This window comes from Sceloporus occidentalis, unplaced genomic scaffold, assembly GCF_023333645.1.
Source record: "Sceloporus occidentalis isolate IW3139 unplaced genomic scaffold, rSceOcc1.0.p SCAF_2, whole genome shotgun sequence".
Classification (NCBI taxonomy): Eukaryota; Metazoa; Chordata; class Lepidosauria; order Squamata; family Phrynosomatidae; genus Sceloporus; species Sceloporus occidentalis.
This window is the reverse complement of record NW_028316982.1, coordinates 7,387,215-7,405,282: the sequence shown is the minus strand read 5'-3', so window position 1 is coordinate 7,405,282 and position 18,068 is coordinate 7,387,215. Positions and strand designations below refer to the sequence as shown.

General features: G+C 43.1%; 1 protein-coding gene across 1 annotated transcript in view; it reads right to left on the bottom strand.

Moving 5' to 3' along the window:
* Positions 1-1,905: 1,905 nt before the first annotated feature.
* Positions 1,906-18,068, bottom strand: part of LOC149317931 (interleukin-1 receptor accessory protein-like) — a 107,178-nt gene continuing 91,015 nt past the window's right edge. The window contains exon 13 of the mRNA XM_089508681.1: positions 1,906-3,679. Within this exon, the coding sequence (XP_089364807.1) occupies positions 2,925-3,679 (755 nt within the window). The 3' untranslated portion in view covers positions 1,906-2,924. The remainder of the gene's footprint in view (positions 3,680-18,068) is intronic.

Below are 18,068 nucleotides of genomic sequence, written 5' to 3'. Positions count from 1 at the left end.
ATCTCATGTATAAGTGGAGGGCCTAGTTTGAGGGCCAAAATTATGGATTTTGATGTGTTGTTGTTGTTATTGCTGTATCCCTTCAAGACACTTCTGACTTATGCTGACCCTCAGGTGATTCTGTCATGGGAATTCTTGGAGATATTTTTTCAGATGAGGTTTGCCATTGCCTTCTCCTGAGGCTGAGAGCATGTGACTTGGAGGTCTCTCATTCATAGGGTCACCATAAGTCAAAGTTAACTTGATGGCAATAAACAATGAGAGCATGGGGCTTCAAATTCCTGTATTCTACAGGATGGATCCATAAAACATGCAAGGGTAGCTCTGTTGGCCATTTGAAAAATCCAAACAAAAATCCATCAGTGATACCTTTATTGGCCAACTGAAATGCACAATATACTTGTTGCAAGCTTTCAAAGCGCCACTGGCTTCTCCATCAGGCAAGATGTCACATATCAAACAAGAGGAGAAGAAAAAACCAATTGGAGATGTTAGTCAGATGCCTGCATGTTGTTTCAGTTCTGAGTAAAGATGGTATGCTGAGGAGCAGATTTTCAAATTTGAAAATCTCCCTATTGCCGCATGGCCAGAAGGAGGAGGAGCCTGTCTGCAAAAGATATCCTTCCCAGCACACCGTCTTTACTAAGGACTGAAACAACATGCAGGCATCTGACTAACATTTCCAATTCTTTTTTTCCCCTCCTGTTTGGTTTGTAACATCTGATGAAGAAGCCCATGGAGCTTTGAAAGCTTGCAACAAGTATTTTGTGCATTTTGGTTGGCCAATAAAGGTATCACTGATGGATTTTAGGATGGATCCATGACAGTTAAAATAAGATGAACGTACTGTAACTGGGCAGTGTGTAGATAGGTTCCACAGAACCTGAACTCACCACCCCATTCCAAATAAAACCTCTTGGCATGGCTTTCTTGTTTCAGTGGGGCCTCTGAGAAGTGGAGAGCAGTCTTTCTGGAATGACAGTGAATCTGTCAGTTGTCACCACAGCAGCTGTGTCAACATTCCTGCCATGAAACCAACACATGTCCCCTGAGAAGAAATAGATTGGAGGAACTGTGCAATAACCACTGTGCTGGAACACAGAAGCTTCTGCCTGTTACAGACTGCCAAAATAAAGCTGCTTCGGGTCTCTTTGGAGGTATGCTGTTTAAATGATGCATGCATCCTAAGAATCCAGAAGCTGCACCAAAGCTGCAGTCCAGTGCTTAGGAATGGAGTGTGGCTTTGGCGCAACCTCCGGACTCTTAGGACCCATGTATCATTTAAATAGCATACCTCCAAAGAGACCCGAAGCAGCTTTATTTTGGCAGTCTGGCGGGTTATAGACCGCCGCTTTGAGGCGGTCTGCCGCCGCCGCCGCTTGCTCCGTAAAGGAGCCGCCGCAGCCACACCGCGCAGCTCCCTTGTGGAACAAAAAAGAAGCTCCAAAATGGAGCTTCTTTAAGCGGCGCCTCTATGACGTCGCGAGGCGCCAGGGGCGGACTCGCAACGTCATAGACGCTGCAACACGTGCGAACGCACAGCGTCCGATACATAAACATGGCGGCCCCCATGTGGAAAGGGCGCCGCCATGTTGTACGTATGGAATACGTACTAGGGTTAGGGGGGTGCGGAAGCACCACCCCTTCCTAACCCTAATACGTATTCCATACGTATTTTTTGGCGGTTTGTAACCCGCCTCTGTAACAGGCAGAAATGAAAGCTTTTAATTCCAAACCACTTTGTTTAAAACATCTTGCTTCTTTTCTCCCCATCTTGAAAAGAAACCATCCACTGGGAAGGGAGGGGGAACGTCTAATTTTTATAAAAGTATTTCCCAAAATGTCTTTTATATGGCAACACTGCCAGAGCAAACATGGGAAAAAATTTCCAAATGAAACATCACAACTGCATCCACCCACCCAAAACCCAGAATGATTTTTTTACACTGGAATTTTATTTTTTTAAAAAAATCAATTTTTTTTTATCAGCAAAATATTTTTTTTTTAATTTTTATGTTTTTGCTGTTCTGACTGAGCCCTTGCCTAACTCAGGAAAACTCTCCCCATACTTAAATTTTAAAAATAAACACAGAAATAGGTACAGAGGGTAGACGTATGCAGCAACCTTTTCTTATCACCTTCTGATGTTTTGGACTACAAGGTCTATTGTCCTCAGTCATTCCCTGTTCTGGCCAGAGTTGGTGGAAGTTGTAATCCAAACCTTCTGGAGGGCATCAGGCTTCTATGTGTGTTTGTGTCCATCCTCTCCATTGTCTGTTGTTACTTGAGACTGTCTTGCCAAGGCTGCTGCCAGCCACAATGCAGTTTGACATTGCTTTAACCACTCTGGCTCAATGCTATGGAATCCTGGCATTTATAGTTTGCTGTGTCACCAGAGCTCTCTGACAGAGGTCTCACGAACCTAAAAATTCCAGAATTTCATAGCATAGGGCCATGACAGTTAAAGTGGTTGTCAAACTGTGTTAATTCTGTAGTGTAGATGCAGCCCAAGTTACCTTCTCATTTTATTCCATACACAAAACTCCAAATCCTCTTCGCCTCCCATTTTTGTGCAAAACAGCACCCCAAGAGTGCCTCTTAAAGCTAATGCTCCTCCAGTCCATCAACCTCCCCGAGTTAAGAAGACCTTTTCCTGGGACTGAAGCTGTTAGGAAATGCATCCAGTGTAAAGACCATGTGAAGACCAGCCAAGTTCTTCTGAGAAGGGAAGCCTCACTCCACGAGGCCCCATGGACGCTCTTCTCACCTTGGCCAATCCATCTCTCTCAGCAAAGCATGGCATCATTCTATGGGTTCCTTGAGCCTTCAAAGGTCTTCACCCTCAACCACAGGTGGACTCTCTTTCCATCATCCCTGAGTCCAAGGACTAAGTATTGATATACTCATTCTACCCCAGCCTCCGACTAGAGGGCATAAAAATCATTGTTGTTCGACAAGTCTGCATAATGTCGGAGGCTGAGATTGGGCAGTTGTGGGGCTGGAGGCTGCTTCTTTTGACTGTTTGAGACCCTCAGTCCTGCTGACCCTCCCACTGTCGGCCTTTGGTGTTGCATCTCCCACTTGGGTTTGGCCATGGTTCGGCCGTGGCCCCTGAGTTTCTGGTGGTTTTCATTGCAATAGGCCACACAGCACCGACAGGCCAGGAAAGGTTTGGTGTGGTCTTTGGCCTTCAGCCTGGGCATTGGGGCCACCCCTCTTTGGATGGGGATGCCCTGGGACCTTGAGCTCTGTTGCTGCTGTTGCTGCTGTCCCTCTGTTTGTCCTTTCAACCGGCCCTTCTTCTTCTGAACATGGTCTAGGCTAATGTCCGAATGGGAAGAGCAGCTCTCATTCCAGGCCGTCCCACCCATGGCACTCAGGCTCCTCAAGGGCAAGGCCAGGCGCAAAGCCTTCCAGAATTTGGATCCCGGGCGTTTGGACTTCTCTCCCTTCCAGGTCACAAAGGCCACCGACTCCTTCAGTTGCTGGATGTTGGGGTGGGCCCGTTGGAGTGGGCGATATTCCACCACCACTAGCTTGGTAGCAATATTATTCTGGCACAAGAGGCCCAACTTGAACTCCAACATGCTGATGCTCTTCTCCAGCAAATAGTCCGGGCTTAGAACCACGATCATCTTCCGGCTCCTTTGGATGAAGTCGAAAATGGCTTCCGTCATATCTGGAGGAAGAGAGGTATAAAGGAGAGAAAAGTGACCAGAGGCACTTGTGCAAATCTTGGGCCTTTCACACTTGCACAATTTTAGCACTATATTCCACGTTAAGAACCATGACAGATATAGCTACAACTATGATTTGTAGGTTAGAGTAGCTCTATGGCTGAGAATTATAATAAATACTCCTCCTTGAACTATCGCTCTGAGAATCACATACAGTACAGCCGTGGGAGTTAAAATAGAATGGAAGTACTGTATGTAGTGTATTAATGTTGTACTTATATAGTGTGTATATATAATTGATGTCTGTTTTTAATACTTTAATGTTTTTAATTAGAGTTCTTTTAATTATGTTGTTTTTTCAACTGTTGTGTTTTAATATTGATGTTTTTAAACTTTTGTAATTTCAGTTGTCTCCCTTTTAAATTACTGTAAGCTGCCTTGAATCCCATCTTGGGAGAAAGCAGGATATAAATCAAATAAATAGATAAAATGGCAGTTAAATGGTTTATAGCCTATAAACCATAGGGCTATAATTCTGTAGTCTAAAAGGATTTTTTATTCAGCCCTTTGTGTGTGTGGAGGTTAGATAAATTAAAATGTTGTTTGTGCACAAAATAACCATGTGTGAATTTTGCACAGAAGGTCACCATACCGGTCTGTACTTATTTTTTTTTGTACAGGACACCAGAATTTTGTGCAGAATATAATGTTTCAGTGCACAATCATTATTATATTTTGTGTTAACAATGCTGTTTCTAGAACAGAAAATGCTGCTTTCTGAGCAAAACAACCATCTGTGAATTTTTCACAGAATAAGTCCCAAAGAGCAATGATTCTTGTTAGTCCCGGATTTGTCACATTAGGGGTTTTCAGCACTTGACAAATACATTATTCAACCATTTTAAAAATCATTTTTGGGATATTCTTTCCATCCCTAGTCAGCTCCTGAGATTTCAGTGCCAAAACTGGAGCGTTAGGGGTGTCACAAGTGGTGAGCCCTGATGATGTTCCAAGAGTGAAGTTCCTAGGATGATGTGTGTGTGTGGGTTTTTTTTTCTGTTCTCTTCATAGAAACATTCCTTTTGGAGCAGGAAACAAGTGGAAGCAGGCTTGTGAAAAAAATGTTTTTCTCTACAGAATAATGCAATACTTTGAGATGTTGAATACCAGGAGAAAGTTGCACAAAATTCTCACTGGTCCATTATTCTTCCCAGTGGGGTTTCCTGATTGCTGATAAAGCCATTTTATGATCCATGAATGAAAAATTATGAATATTTCCCCATCCCCACAGCATCCCCCTCCATTATTATCCAATCACTGTTTGGCACATTGAGTTTGGCTCCTTAGCCAAAGCCTGTCTGACTTTAGAGACCTTGTTGGTCACAATGCTGCCATCAGCATAGCCTTTTGCCACAGAGGAACATGCGGTCCCACTTCCATGGGAAGGTGTGCCAGGGGCACACAAATGGAGACATCCCTGAACAGTGAGAATTCTGCCCACCCAAATGGATTTTTCCTTTGCTACCCAAATTTCTAGTGTTGCAGGAATTTAAAATTTCAGTAAAATATTCAGAAATACAAGCTGGCATCCTATTAGGCAACTATGGTGTCATAAGCTAGTTAACAACTTCGTAACTGATTTGCGTTTCACAATTATGATTGTGGCACCATTGCCATGGCCAGAGATGTCTCTAGAGACTTTATCACATGACCTGCGTTCTTGCTGCGATCATGTTAATGAAAGGAAGTACAAATGTGCATTGTTTTCAAATGTGTATGCCTTATTTGTCCTTTCAAACTGTGGCATGTTTTAATTAATGTATTTTAATCAATGTGGTTTATTGCTCATTTGTTGTTCCCTGACTTAGTCCGTGGGGAGAGATGGGTAAATACTACTACTACTACTACTACTAATAATAATAATAATACCAGCTGGGTACCACACAACCCTTCAATAGTGCAAATAGGCTGCTGCTGTCCCCTCGCACCCTCTTGTGCCCTCATTTTTAATCCCACCTTCCTGCCCTATGCCCAACCTGGCATGTTTTTTATTGTTGTGTGTGTCCATTTTTTTTTTTAAATGCACTTCCAGAGTTATACTATTGTGATTTAATGAACAATCAATTTTAAAAACTTGGCTCTTCTGGAATAGCGAATGGATAGGGAGACAGAGGAGAGGAGACAATGACACCAGTAGACTGCACAAACTCAGAACTGCTACAAGAGTGACTTACCACAGCTGAGGACAATAAGATAGGTCTGTCACTATCTGACAAGGACTGACCGAGATGGTCACTATCTCAGCCAGTCTTGTGGACAATTCAGGTTGAATATTTCAAATTTTGGAATCCTGCAAAAGGGAAACTTGACCTGTATTTTATAATGACCTTATAAATGTGAGAGACCTGGGACAAGCTTGGTGATCAGCAGCCCTGCTCAGGTCTTGCAAACTCGGGGCAGCCATGGCTTATTTATGGAATCTATCCAACCGTAATGTGGTCTTTCATTTTTCCTAATGCCTTCAACTTTGCTGTGCATTATTATAGCAAACTTTAAATATTTTACACTCAGAACGAGGCTGGCAATTGTCAGCCAAAGGACATTTTCTTCAGCTGCCCCTAGACTGCCGGAAGAGATTCAACAGCTGAATATGCTATCTGAATGTAAGAGCGTTAAAGACCAGTCTCTTCTGGCAGGATTATCCAGATGATTTTTAAATTGTCATGTTTAATGATGAATTTTAAAATATGGATTGTTTTACTATGCACGTGTCCTCTTTGTTCTTTTAAACTGATGTATGTTTTTAACTGATTTTGTGTGTTTTAACTCATATTGCCAGTTGTATATCAATCGGTTGTTGTTCCCTGCCACAATCCATGGGGAGGTGGGTAAGAAATGCTACTACTGCTATTACTACTGCTACAACCAATAACAGTGATGATGATAATGATGACATGGCATTATCACAGCAACTCCCCAAAGAAAGAAGGACAGTTTTGTAGTGGTTAGATGGGCACTAAATAAAAGTTTGGGTCAGTTGAACAGTGGAATATGCTGGCTTGGAGAATGGTGGAGTCTCCTTTTTTGGAGGTTTTTGAGCAGAGGCTGGGTGGCCATGTCACAGGAGGGATTTTTGATTGTGTCTTTCTACATAGCAGAATGGGGTTGCACTGGATGGCCCTGGGGTCTCTTCTAACTCTGTGACTATGGCCCGTTACAGACCGCCCAAAAGGGGCGGTCTTGGGCCACTGCCGGTTGCAGTGTGGAGGAGCCGCAGCAGCCAAACCGCGCGATTCCTCGGCGCTGCAAAAAAGGAGTGCAGAAATCGCACTCCTTCCGGCAACCCGGAAGAGCCGCCGCAAATGCCAAAGCGCGCACTTGCGACGGCTCTTCCAGGTTTAGACATCCGGACGCTGTGCGTCCGTTACGTCAAGATGGCCGCGCCCGTCTGTATAGGGCTCCGCCATCTTGACGTACGGAATACGCGCGAGGGGCAAGGCGCGTCCGGAAGCTCCGCCCCTCGCATGTATTCCTGGCGCAACGACGGCGCTGCTTAGGCCCGTCTGTAAGGCGCCTATAAATAAATAAAATAAATAACTTTATTTATATACCGCCCTTCGAAACATCAGGGCGGTTAATAGCAATATTAAATACAATTTATAAAAACAATACCATTAAAACAGTAATAAAAGAACTTGTGCCAGATCACAAACAACTGACAGAGGGGGGAAGAGGACTCTCAGGGTAAAGAATCAGGGGTAAGCCTGCTTGAAAAAGAATGTTTTTAGCCCCTTCTTAAATTGGGCCAGGGAGGTTGCTGAACGGAGCTTGATGATTCTATGACTTTCAAAATGTACTTATTAAAGCTTTACATGGGTGGGTGCTATTGCTGCATCCTTTTTTATTGTTTAAAGGTGCTTGTTTCTGACTATTTATAGAGCAATACCAATTGATAACCTGGTGCCACCAGCTCTTGCCAAATGGGGTTGGTTCACCAAGACCTTTCTGCCTGATTCCTTCAACTAGAGGTTGGTTTAGGGCTCTTAGACAGGTGCTATATGGCCTCCCTTGGTTAGCAAAGGGGCAGGGAAGACTCTCCTGCAACTCTTAAGCCTGGAAAAGTTGGGTGGAATTCATGATCACAATTGCAAACTTGTAACTCAGAATTCTGCATTCGTAACTGAATCATTTTCACAATCCCTTCATATTCAATAATTTAGGGAATATGTAGAGTTCATAAAAACTAATACAATCCTGTTTTAGTGGGTATCAGATGCAGTGAGTGACAGAGCTTGTTCTCCTGTCAATTGGGAAGTGGCAATTGATATTTCCACCACCACCACCCTGAACCTGTGACTTCTAATTCAAGCAGGGATTGCAATAGGGATCCTGCTTTTGACTGTTGTATTGGTATCACTCAGACAAGGAGGGAGGAAATGCCAGTTGGCTGCACCTTGACTGATAGGAGAACAGACCTCTGTCACTTGCAGTGGGTGATACCCAATAATGTGGGATGGGGTTGACGTTGGGCCAGAAGATTCTGCTTAGCTATGTACCTAAGATAGTTACATAGCTAAGCAGCTGAACTAGAACATTGGCCATTACATCCTTTGAAACTGCTGCTGCTGTTGTTCTGTGCCTTAAAGTTATTTATTACTTATGGTAGGGACCCTAAGGTGAACCTGTCACTGGACTTTCTTGGCAAGAAAAATGGCATGCAGATGAGAAATGGAGAATGAATGAAAACACAAGCAGAGGGAAAATATATCAAAACAAGTATTTTATTAAAAATGCAAAACTAAAAACAAACAAGCATCACAACAGGATATTATCTCTTTTCAAAGTGGACGATATGAAACAAAGGCAGAAAAATGGTGGAGGAAAAATGAGTCTCTTGTTATCAAACAAATGAACAAACGCCAGATGAATTGGTGACAAGGAAAGAACCCTTAGTCTCAGCTTTTGTATCAGTCCTTTCCCATTCCCAACCCTTCCCAGAATCCTTATGGACCACACCTATTCCCCCTGGTGAGTCCAGAAGTGATTGGAGACTTTGGCTGCATCTACACTGCAAAATTAATGCAGTATGACACCGCTTTAATTGCCATGGCTCAATGCTGTGAAATCCTGGGATTTATCATTTTGTGAGATAATTAGCCCTCTCTGCCAGAGCATTCTGGGGCCACAACACACTACAAATTCCAGGCTTCCACAGGATAGATGGAGACATAAGAGGTAAAGCAGGCTCAAGCTGCATTAATTCTTCAGTGTAGATGCAGCCTTGGACTTTAAAACACAAGACTCTCCCTGCCCCTGTTGCTTCATTTGCAATCAAGGGTCAGAGGAGTGTTATCAGGGTCTAGGAATACAGCAGATGGTGGAGATGTGAAAAGTAGTTAAGGCACAACTGTGCAATGGTGGGGAATAAAAGTGTTGCATCTGATCTGAGAATATACACACTTCAAGCAGCAGGGCCTTTTAACCGGTCACCACTAAGTGCTCCATATAAACCTGGAAGTCTCAGATTTACCTTCTTGGCACTGTAAAAGCTTTTGATTTAAGAAATAACACTGAACTCTAAAATATAAAAAAAACCACCAACATCTTGTATATTGGCAGCCCATAGCCTTGAACTGAAAGCTAACTGCAGCTAATGGCTAAAATCCAACATCAGGGTTGTGTAGCGTAAATCCACACACATGGAATTTCCCAGTTATTATCCCACAGAACCCTTGTGTTGAATGGCAACACAACCGAATGCACCTGCCTATTGACATGTGCACACACATCCGTATGCACAATAGAACCACATGCTCAGCTCCATGACCTAGAACTGTATGCAGATGTTGCACATTGGACAAAAAGGTCCAAATGCTTCTGAAGGAAGAACCTTGCTCTTGTGGCAGACACTAACAGGATTCCAGTCAACTACTGGAAAGACAAGGACTTGCTGTTATGGGATGAGAATCCTGTGGTCCTCCAGATGTTGTTAGGTTTCACTCTCTAGCCAGCACAGCTAATGAGGAGGAATGCTGGTATTTGCAACACCCAACAATATTTGGAAGGCTGCATAGTTTCTCCTGTTCTGTCAGGCTACAGTGCAACAGAAACTTTGCCAGTAACTCCACGTGGTACTTGAGGCTCTGGGCCATGGATCTTGTTCAGTCATAATGTTCTGGGGTTGAAAATCACATGAGGATAGACAGCATTCATCAATGGATGACACTGGATGCCTACCAGATGCACCCAGGCACCTGGGGGACCTGAGAGGAACTCTTCCATACTGAGCCTTGCATCTCCAGAAAGACTGGCTGCACCTCTCCAGCAACCTATAACCACTTGGCTAGCAGATGATAATAGGCTCCAAGGAAGAGTTCTATGGCAAAGCTAAGGGATGGAGATACGCTTTCCATAAACACAAACCAAGTTTCCCAGCTTCTACTAAGACAGCTGTAGTTCAGCTTACACAGTTTGGTAGACACAAGGTACCATTATTTTCCAGGTGTGATCCCTGAGTTTCTTCTCCGTTGTTGTTTTGCTGACTTATGACAATAAGATCAGATGTGATTTGGTATGGTGATAATGAGAGTACACAGTGAACTCATGGGAACTACCAGCAGTACCAAGAACTCGCTGGATTCCCAAGAACAATGGTGTAACCCTGTAGATTTAGTAATTGATGACCTTCTTCATTGGCTAACATTTTTGGAGAATGCATGCGATTTTTACCCATTTTTTGGTCTTCAACATGAAACTTCTCAGCTGATCTATAACACTGACTGCATTGCATTATACTACTTGACCTTACCACTACAATTTGCCAGTGTTCTGGTGTTGTTTAGATATACTACTCTTGACAGAGATCACAGCTCCAATGGTGTGCCTCTGACTTATACTGGTCTGGCTTAATCAGGTGGAAATGGTGAGTAAGCCTTATCCTCTATTTAGGAGGATGGTGGTGAAAAGGAGGCGAAGTTTCTTCCCAGTTCTGTGCTCTGGGTTCAAAAAGAGGCCTTAACCTTTCCCACAATGAATCTCTTGGGCTGTGGAGATGATTGGAAAGTAAAATTATGAAATAAGATAGCTACCTCTTCAACCTCAGACCCTCCTAATGGGTTAGACTACACTACCCATATATTCTCAGCAGGCTATGCTGGCTGGGGATGTGTAGTCCAACCCATCAGGAACACCCCAGGTTTGGGGTGATAGTTGGTCTTCAAACCTGATTTTGTAAACATAAGCCATCATCAGCCTAGCATTTCCTTCTACTTGGAAGGACCTGTCTATTCCTCAACAAGTGGGACAGTGTGTGTGTGTGTGTGTGTGTGTGTGTGTGTGTGTGTGTGTGTGTATTTGGCTTTGTAGGTAGATCAACAATGAAGTGGGACCTCAAGTAACCCACAATGTCCAACTGAGTTGTGCTAAATCAGGGAGTCAAACTGAGCCTCCAAAATCTCCAAGCCTCCATCCCAGTTTCTCAGACATCTTTCAGAGAAGGTAAGGAGGACTTGCTCTTGTCCACCTTCACCACACTCTTGGGCCTGCTCTTGATGGGCATTTCCACCAGCAGCCGCTTCCAGAACCTTCCCCGGGGGTAACTCGACTTCTCGCCTTTCCACTTAATGACGGTGAGGGCGGCTTTCGCTTGCCGCAGCTCCTTGACTTTGCTCCTCTTGACAGCTCTGTACTGGACAAGGATCACCTTGATGGTGCCCCTGGAGGCCATGTCCTCCAGGCCAGCCTTCAGCTCCAGCAGAGCCTGCGTGCCCTGGAGGACATAGTTGGGGCTCAGCACTACCAACAGGCGGCGGCTTCTCTGAATGAAGCTCAGCGTCTCATCCGTGACAACTGGGAGAGAAAAATACACCAACTAGGTTAGGGAATAAAACACAGTGCTCAGAATTGCCAAGCAAGGATAATTTGGGTGCAGAATGCCAAAGCCATAAATTTACCATGGCCAGTTTCTATCCCTGAAGATAGTGAAGATAAGGTTTGTGAAATCTTTAGGTGCTGGGTTGACCAAGAGTTCTACCAACTTTAGGGCCATGATGCCCAACAAACTGTATGGTTCTCTCCCATAAACTTGTCCTTTATTCCTTATTGCAGCAACACATTTTACCTACCCAGTTTTCATCTTGCAGGTTTGTAGGATGGTCCCAAAGATGTTTAACAAGAATCAGTGCTACTTACCCCATCTTGCAAATGAGAAGACATTTCTATTCATGTGGAGTGTGTGGGTGTAATGGCCAAGATCCTACCTCATTCTGGCATAGTGAGCATTGGCACATGGGTCAGGTGAGTAGATAATGGGAGGGGGAAACAAAATCTGAGGGCCTTGTACCTGCAAACAAGAATTTTGCCTCCCTCTTCCATTTTTTCCCGGTCAGTCCACAAATTTCTAGCATAGCAGTAACATAGACACTGAACTCAACATTTAGAGACACAGTTTAGGGATCCAAAGAAAAGGGGCATGCCAAGTGACCAGGGAATGCCAGATGGTCCTTGGGTTCCCTTTCAACTCTATGATTTCATGAAGAATTTTTACTAACTCTCTGCAATGCTAGAAACATGGGGATTAGAAGAAAATTCAGAGGGAGGTATCCTTATTTGAAGGGGCAATGCACTCATTGCTCTCTCACCAAATAGTTACACCCCACAACTTGGCTAGTTACATGATGGCAGCACAACATCACCCTTTAGTTGAATTCCAGTGTTGTATAACCAGCAGTTTATCTCCCAGAGTAAGGCCTGGATACATCCTTGGATTTGAAAAAGTACAGTCCCATGTGTAAGTAAAGTTTCATGTGTAAGGCACATCAAGAGAATTCCAGCCAATGTTTTATCCTGAGGCTTTTAGACTTGTTGAATATGTATACTTTTTATTCGTAAAACCCAGTTTGCAGATTTAAAAAGACTAACATATTCCAACAGAGATAAAAAAAGGCCATTGAATGCTATTTCTATTATATATGTGTGTCTATGTATATCTTTAAATGTTGATTCTAACTGCACATTAAATTTACATCATACTTCTCATCTAGTGTAGCTCACTTTTTATTGATTTCCATATGATTTATTATAAATCAATATTATTATTACTATTCCTTCTACAGCTAGTTTTAACTTCTTTCCCATTTCTTGCAAACTTGCAGACTTGTTGAATACATGCAAACTGGCAAAGTATTTGCAAACTTGTTGAATTATTATGGTATCATTAGTTTTTTGTGGGTTTTTCGGGCTATGTGGCCATGTTCTAGCAGAGTTTCTTTCTGACGTTTCGCCAGCATCTGTGGCTGGCATCTTCAGAAAATGCTTTGCCTGGAAAAATTGGGTGTATATATACTGTGTGAGCCTGGGAATGCAGATAATGATCACCAATTAGCAGACATTAATCCTTGTTTGCATTAGCCTCCCAGCCTGAGGCCGGCCATCAGCACAGAACAAGACACATGCAAATCACTCCTGCATTCCCAGGCTCACACAGTATATGTACACCCAACTTTTTCCAGGCAAGCATTCTCTGAAGATGCCAGCCACAGATGCTGCTGGCGAAACATCAGAAAGAAACTCTGCTAGAACATGGCCACATAGCCCAAAAAACCCATGAAAAACTATGGATGCTGGCCATGAAAGCCTTTGATTTTATATTATGGTATCATTTTGTGTTGTGTTGGCTTTCTTTTTTAATAGCTGTTACTAAATCTTATCTATGGGTGACTGTCAAAGCAAACCCTGGCCAGCAGAAGATTCAGGTTGTCATTACTGGGAGGACTGGGGTTACTGGTAACTTCGGGTTTTATGTCAGTTGAATGGAGAGCCTGCTCTGAATTTTACTCCAGTTTTGAGAGGAGTTATCCAATGAGCTGAGCCTTATCCAGAAAAATTTTTGGGATCCTTGCATAGCTTTTCTTTAAATGTTTGGACTTAGAACTGGTACAGATTCATCACCTTATGGACATGGAAACCACCAGCTCCCACTTTATCTAGGGCAGAGATGGGGATTGCCTCTGCACAAACAGTGTAGACAGAAGGAAGGACATTTGGGTTTCTAGTTCCCTGTGGCTGAATGGGATGCCTTTTTGGATGAATGCATGCCTTGGGTGAATTTGGAATTATGACTAATAATTGCTAAAAATGAATGAATGGATAAAACATCCCCAGTGTCCACACACTTTCCTCCCTTCCTTCCTTCAGCTTTTTCCAGAGTTCTTGGTGGAGAAATTCAATTAAACAAAAACTCTGGGTATTGAGAAATGGAAGTTATGCACTATCCTCCAAAAGAAAAAGAAAAAGAAAAAGGCAATTACATTCAGTTGCATAATTTATCTTGAATGTAGAATTTGGTTTGCCTGCTGGGGATCTGTGGGTGCTTAGATTTCAGGCTTGATCCCCCCCTTCTTTTAAGTCAAAAACATGAGCTTGATGAAAGCTTCATTGCCCACCATCTTCCCACTTCCTGGGCTCTTACCCCCTAAAAAGCTTATTTGAAAATCCCACTCTGCACTGGGGAAGCTGCAAAAATACCAGGCATTCCCCAATTACACATGTGGGTGCTGTTAACCTGTGTCTCCCTGGAAACACAAGAACACAAGCACATGAATGTGGATCTGGCCCTAGGACTTTCTAATTCTGTTCCCCACAACTACCAAGCAAGAGTGACCATTTGGAAAAGTCACCAATAAGATATATCTTTTTGTTTAGGTTTTCCAGGAGCTGATGTTGAAAGGCACACTATCAGTGATCCCTCAGCTGACCCACAGCCATCATGACTAGCTGCCATTGACAGCCTTCATGGTTCTGCCCTTTTAAGTCCCTTCAAACTACTGGTGTCTCATTTGTTACTGGGATTCATGATTCTGTTACAGGTTTTAGTCCAAACCATAAAGGAACTATCCATGGTTCTACCTCCCTAATAGGTTCAGTATAATAATAATAATAATAATAATAATAATAATAATAATAATAATAATATATTTTTATCCCGCCCCTCCACCAGGATCGAGGCAGCTTACTGCAGTGATAAAATATAACAATACAATGTAAAACCAATTATCCTTTCCCCCAACAATAACATAAAATTATAATAAAATAACATCGAGTCATTAAAATAATCAGTTGGTCAGCGACAGTGGGATGACTGTCCTAAGGTATTCTGTATGGGGGTCCATATCAACAGGTGACCAAGTGAGCTATTCAAGGAAGGCGTGTCGGAAGAGATCCATCTTGACATCCTTCTTAAAGCTGTCAAGGTTGGTAATGTTTTGTATCTCTTCCGACAGGCCATTCCATAATTTGGGAGCAGCAGATGAAAAGGCCCTCTGGGTAACCGCAGTCAGTCTGGTCTTTATTGGCTGAAGTAAATTTTTCCCAGAGGACCTAAGTGTGCAAAGTGGATTGTATGGAAGAAAGCGATCCCACATATAGGTGGGACCCAGGCCATGAAAGGCTTTAAAGGTCATCACCAACACCTTGTACTATGTCCAGAAACTAATAGCAGCCAGTGAAGTGATTTTAATATAGGTGTAATGTGGTCACCTCTAGCTGTCCCAGTGACTAATCTGGCTGCCATATTTTGACTAACTGAAGTTTCTGGACTAGGTACAAGGGTAGCCCCATGTAGAGGGCATTACAGAAGTCGAGTCGTGAGGATACCAGCACATGTATCAATTTCTTGGATAGTTCCTTTCAAGTCTAAGAGAAAACCTGGAGCAGATACCATCCTGACATGGCTATCTGTGGAAGGGGGGCTGGATAAGTTAGGCACCATTGACAGCTCCTTGAAAATTCCAACTAAAATCTAGAACAGATTTGTGAACCCCAATGACACCAGAGCCTGTTGTCTCATGGAAGCAAAGTCTACAAATCAGTTTCAACTGACACAAAGAAGTACATCCTTTGGTCCCTGTTAAATCTCTCCAGCACACCTACATGGCTCTAGCTATTGATCTACTGTGTGGGTGCACCAGAATGTATTCTGGCTGTTCCTGCACACTTGGGCAAGGAGGAGTCAACGCCATACCCTGCAGCCTTCCATCCCTGGGAGATGTTCAAGGGGAACTGCAAAGTGCCTGGGATGTAACCCTACAGATCAATGGGAGGAGACAGAGCTGAGCTGGGGAAGTCTCCAGCTGCTCCTATGCATCCAAGATGACTGTGTTGTAGAAGAAGGTACTGGACATCTCTTTTCCTCAGTACCTCCCAATATATATTTTATGGTACTACCAGGTTCTCCAACAGAGGGTAGAATTCAGAGACGTAGCCATGTTAGTCTGGAATATCAGTATACAAAAGGGATCTTATAGTACGTTTGAGACTAACTGTGCAAAAGCAGTTGTAGCATAAGCTTTCCTAGACTTGGTCAATGGAGTCCATGCATCTGAGTAGACCACATCTATGAAAGCTCATGCTACAACTTGTTTCACACAGTTGTCTCAAAGGCGCTACGGGATCTCTTTGCATACAGGTTTTACAACACCATGTGTTACCAAAAGGAATCTAAACGATGCATGCAAAAACAACCTAGTCTATTCTAGTGCTTTGCTCTCTCTTTCCAAGAGTGTGCCATTCCATGCTTGGATGAGCTCTTGGTAGTCAAAAGATGACATATGTCATAGTTTGGTTGGTCCCCTCTGATTTGGCCTTTTCAAAAGTCCCAGACAAAGGAGGAAGTCTAAACATCAGAGGGACTGTGAGATAAGTCCTCTCCTTCCAGAGAAGGCTTTAATCTCCTACCCACAGGAGAAAGACAGATGCTTTCCAGGAAGCCTGAACTAAGCTAATAGTTATTTTGTTCCATGCTGTATTTCCCAAAGGAGATTAGCCCATTTCAGCATGAAAACAGCAGCACAAAATGTTGCGTATGTTGGGGAAAAATGGTGCAATATGTCCATCAAGGTGGTAGAGGGTTGGGCATAGTGGCCAAGAACCACAGGGCACATAACTCCATGGAAACACCAGGATTTTGAAAAACAGAGACATGGGGATTTGTAAAGCAGTGGTTCAACTCCCTGTATAATGCAGAAGTTGGGAATCCTTTGCATGTTCACTCGAAAGCAACCTCACTAATTTCAGCAGGACTTCTCCCCAAGGAAGTGCACATGGGATCATATCCTTGCAGTACAGTCCTACTCATTTCAATTCAGCACAGAGTCCTTATTAGGTTCAATAGATCTTACTCCCAGGTAAAGATATATAGGGTTGCAACTTTAGATGTGTCTCCTTGCTCATGGATAGGATCCCTAAAGCCAACACTGGCTCTCAGAAATGTGGATCAGGTGTCCCAAGGAGCCTGCTTGGCTCCAGCTCCATGGTCTATTCCAGCGGTCCTCAAACACTGTTCCTCCATATGTTTGGCACTTAACTCCTAGCATTCCTGAGTATGGGCACATTGGCTGATATTTGTGGGAGCTTAAGACCAAAACCTTCAGAATATGGGTTCAAGAACCACTGGCACTATGATATTCCCTATCATAGTGCTCTCCACCAGTCTGGACTACAGCTTCCATCAACTTAGTTGGCATGGCTGAAAGAACTGAGGGTGGATGGCCTTGCTAAAAAAACAACAACAAAATGTATTCTCTGAGAAACCTTTGGTGACACCTGAATATTCTTAGGTTACTTTTAGAAGGAACCAGTTCACTTTTTAATACCATTCAATTGCTTTTATTACTCCTCCTGCCTTTCTTTTTCCTGCTTACTGATTTATCCCCTCCTTTGGCAGGGGGTTGGACTGGATGGCCCTTGTGGTCTCTTCCAACTCTATGATTCTATGATTCTAGTATTCTTTTAATTCTTACTAACAAAAGCAGGAATTTTTGTTTGTTTAATGATAAATATTACTTGCTCAACTTAGAGAGGGGTTTCAGCAAAAAAAGCTCTTGGATTGCCTTTTACTAGTGGTCATATAAAGCTGTATCACAGGAGACTTTGAGGAAATCTGTCTGTGTGGCTATGAGAAAAATAGAGCTTGGAAAAACAGGAGGAAGAGGAGGAAGAAATGATGATGTTGATTATGATGATGATTCTTCGTTAGAATTTGAATCCTTGATGGTCCAAAATTCTTGGAGGAAAGGAAAAGAAGAGGGAGAAAAGGAAGAGAAAGAGAGGTGGGGGAGGAGGTGATGATGATTCCTGGATAGAATCTGAGTCAGATGCCACAAAACCCTTGTCAGTAACACCCGAGAGACTGTGAAAGCAGGGTAATTTCATGGGAGGGTAAAACAAAATGCAGCAAATTCTATGTAGAAAAAAGCAGGGAAATTAGCCAAAAGAAAAAGAAAAGTTTAGAAGACTGTCTACCAAGCAAGAACAATTTGTCCTGTAATGCTGTGGGTAGGTAGGTTTTCGGTGGTATGTCTGTCTTTCCATATTTGGGGTGTGAAATAATAAATA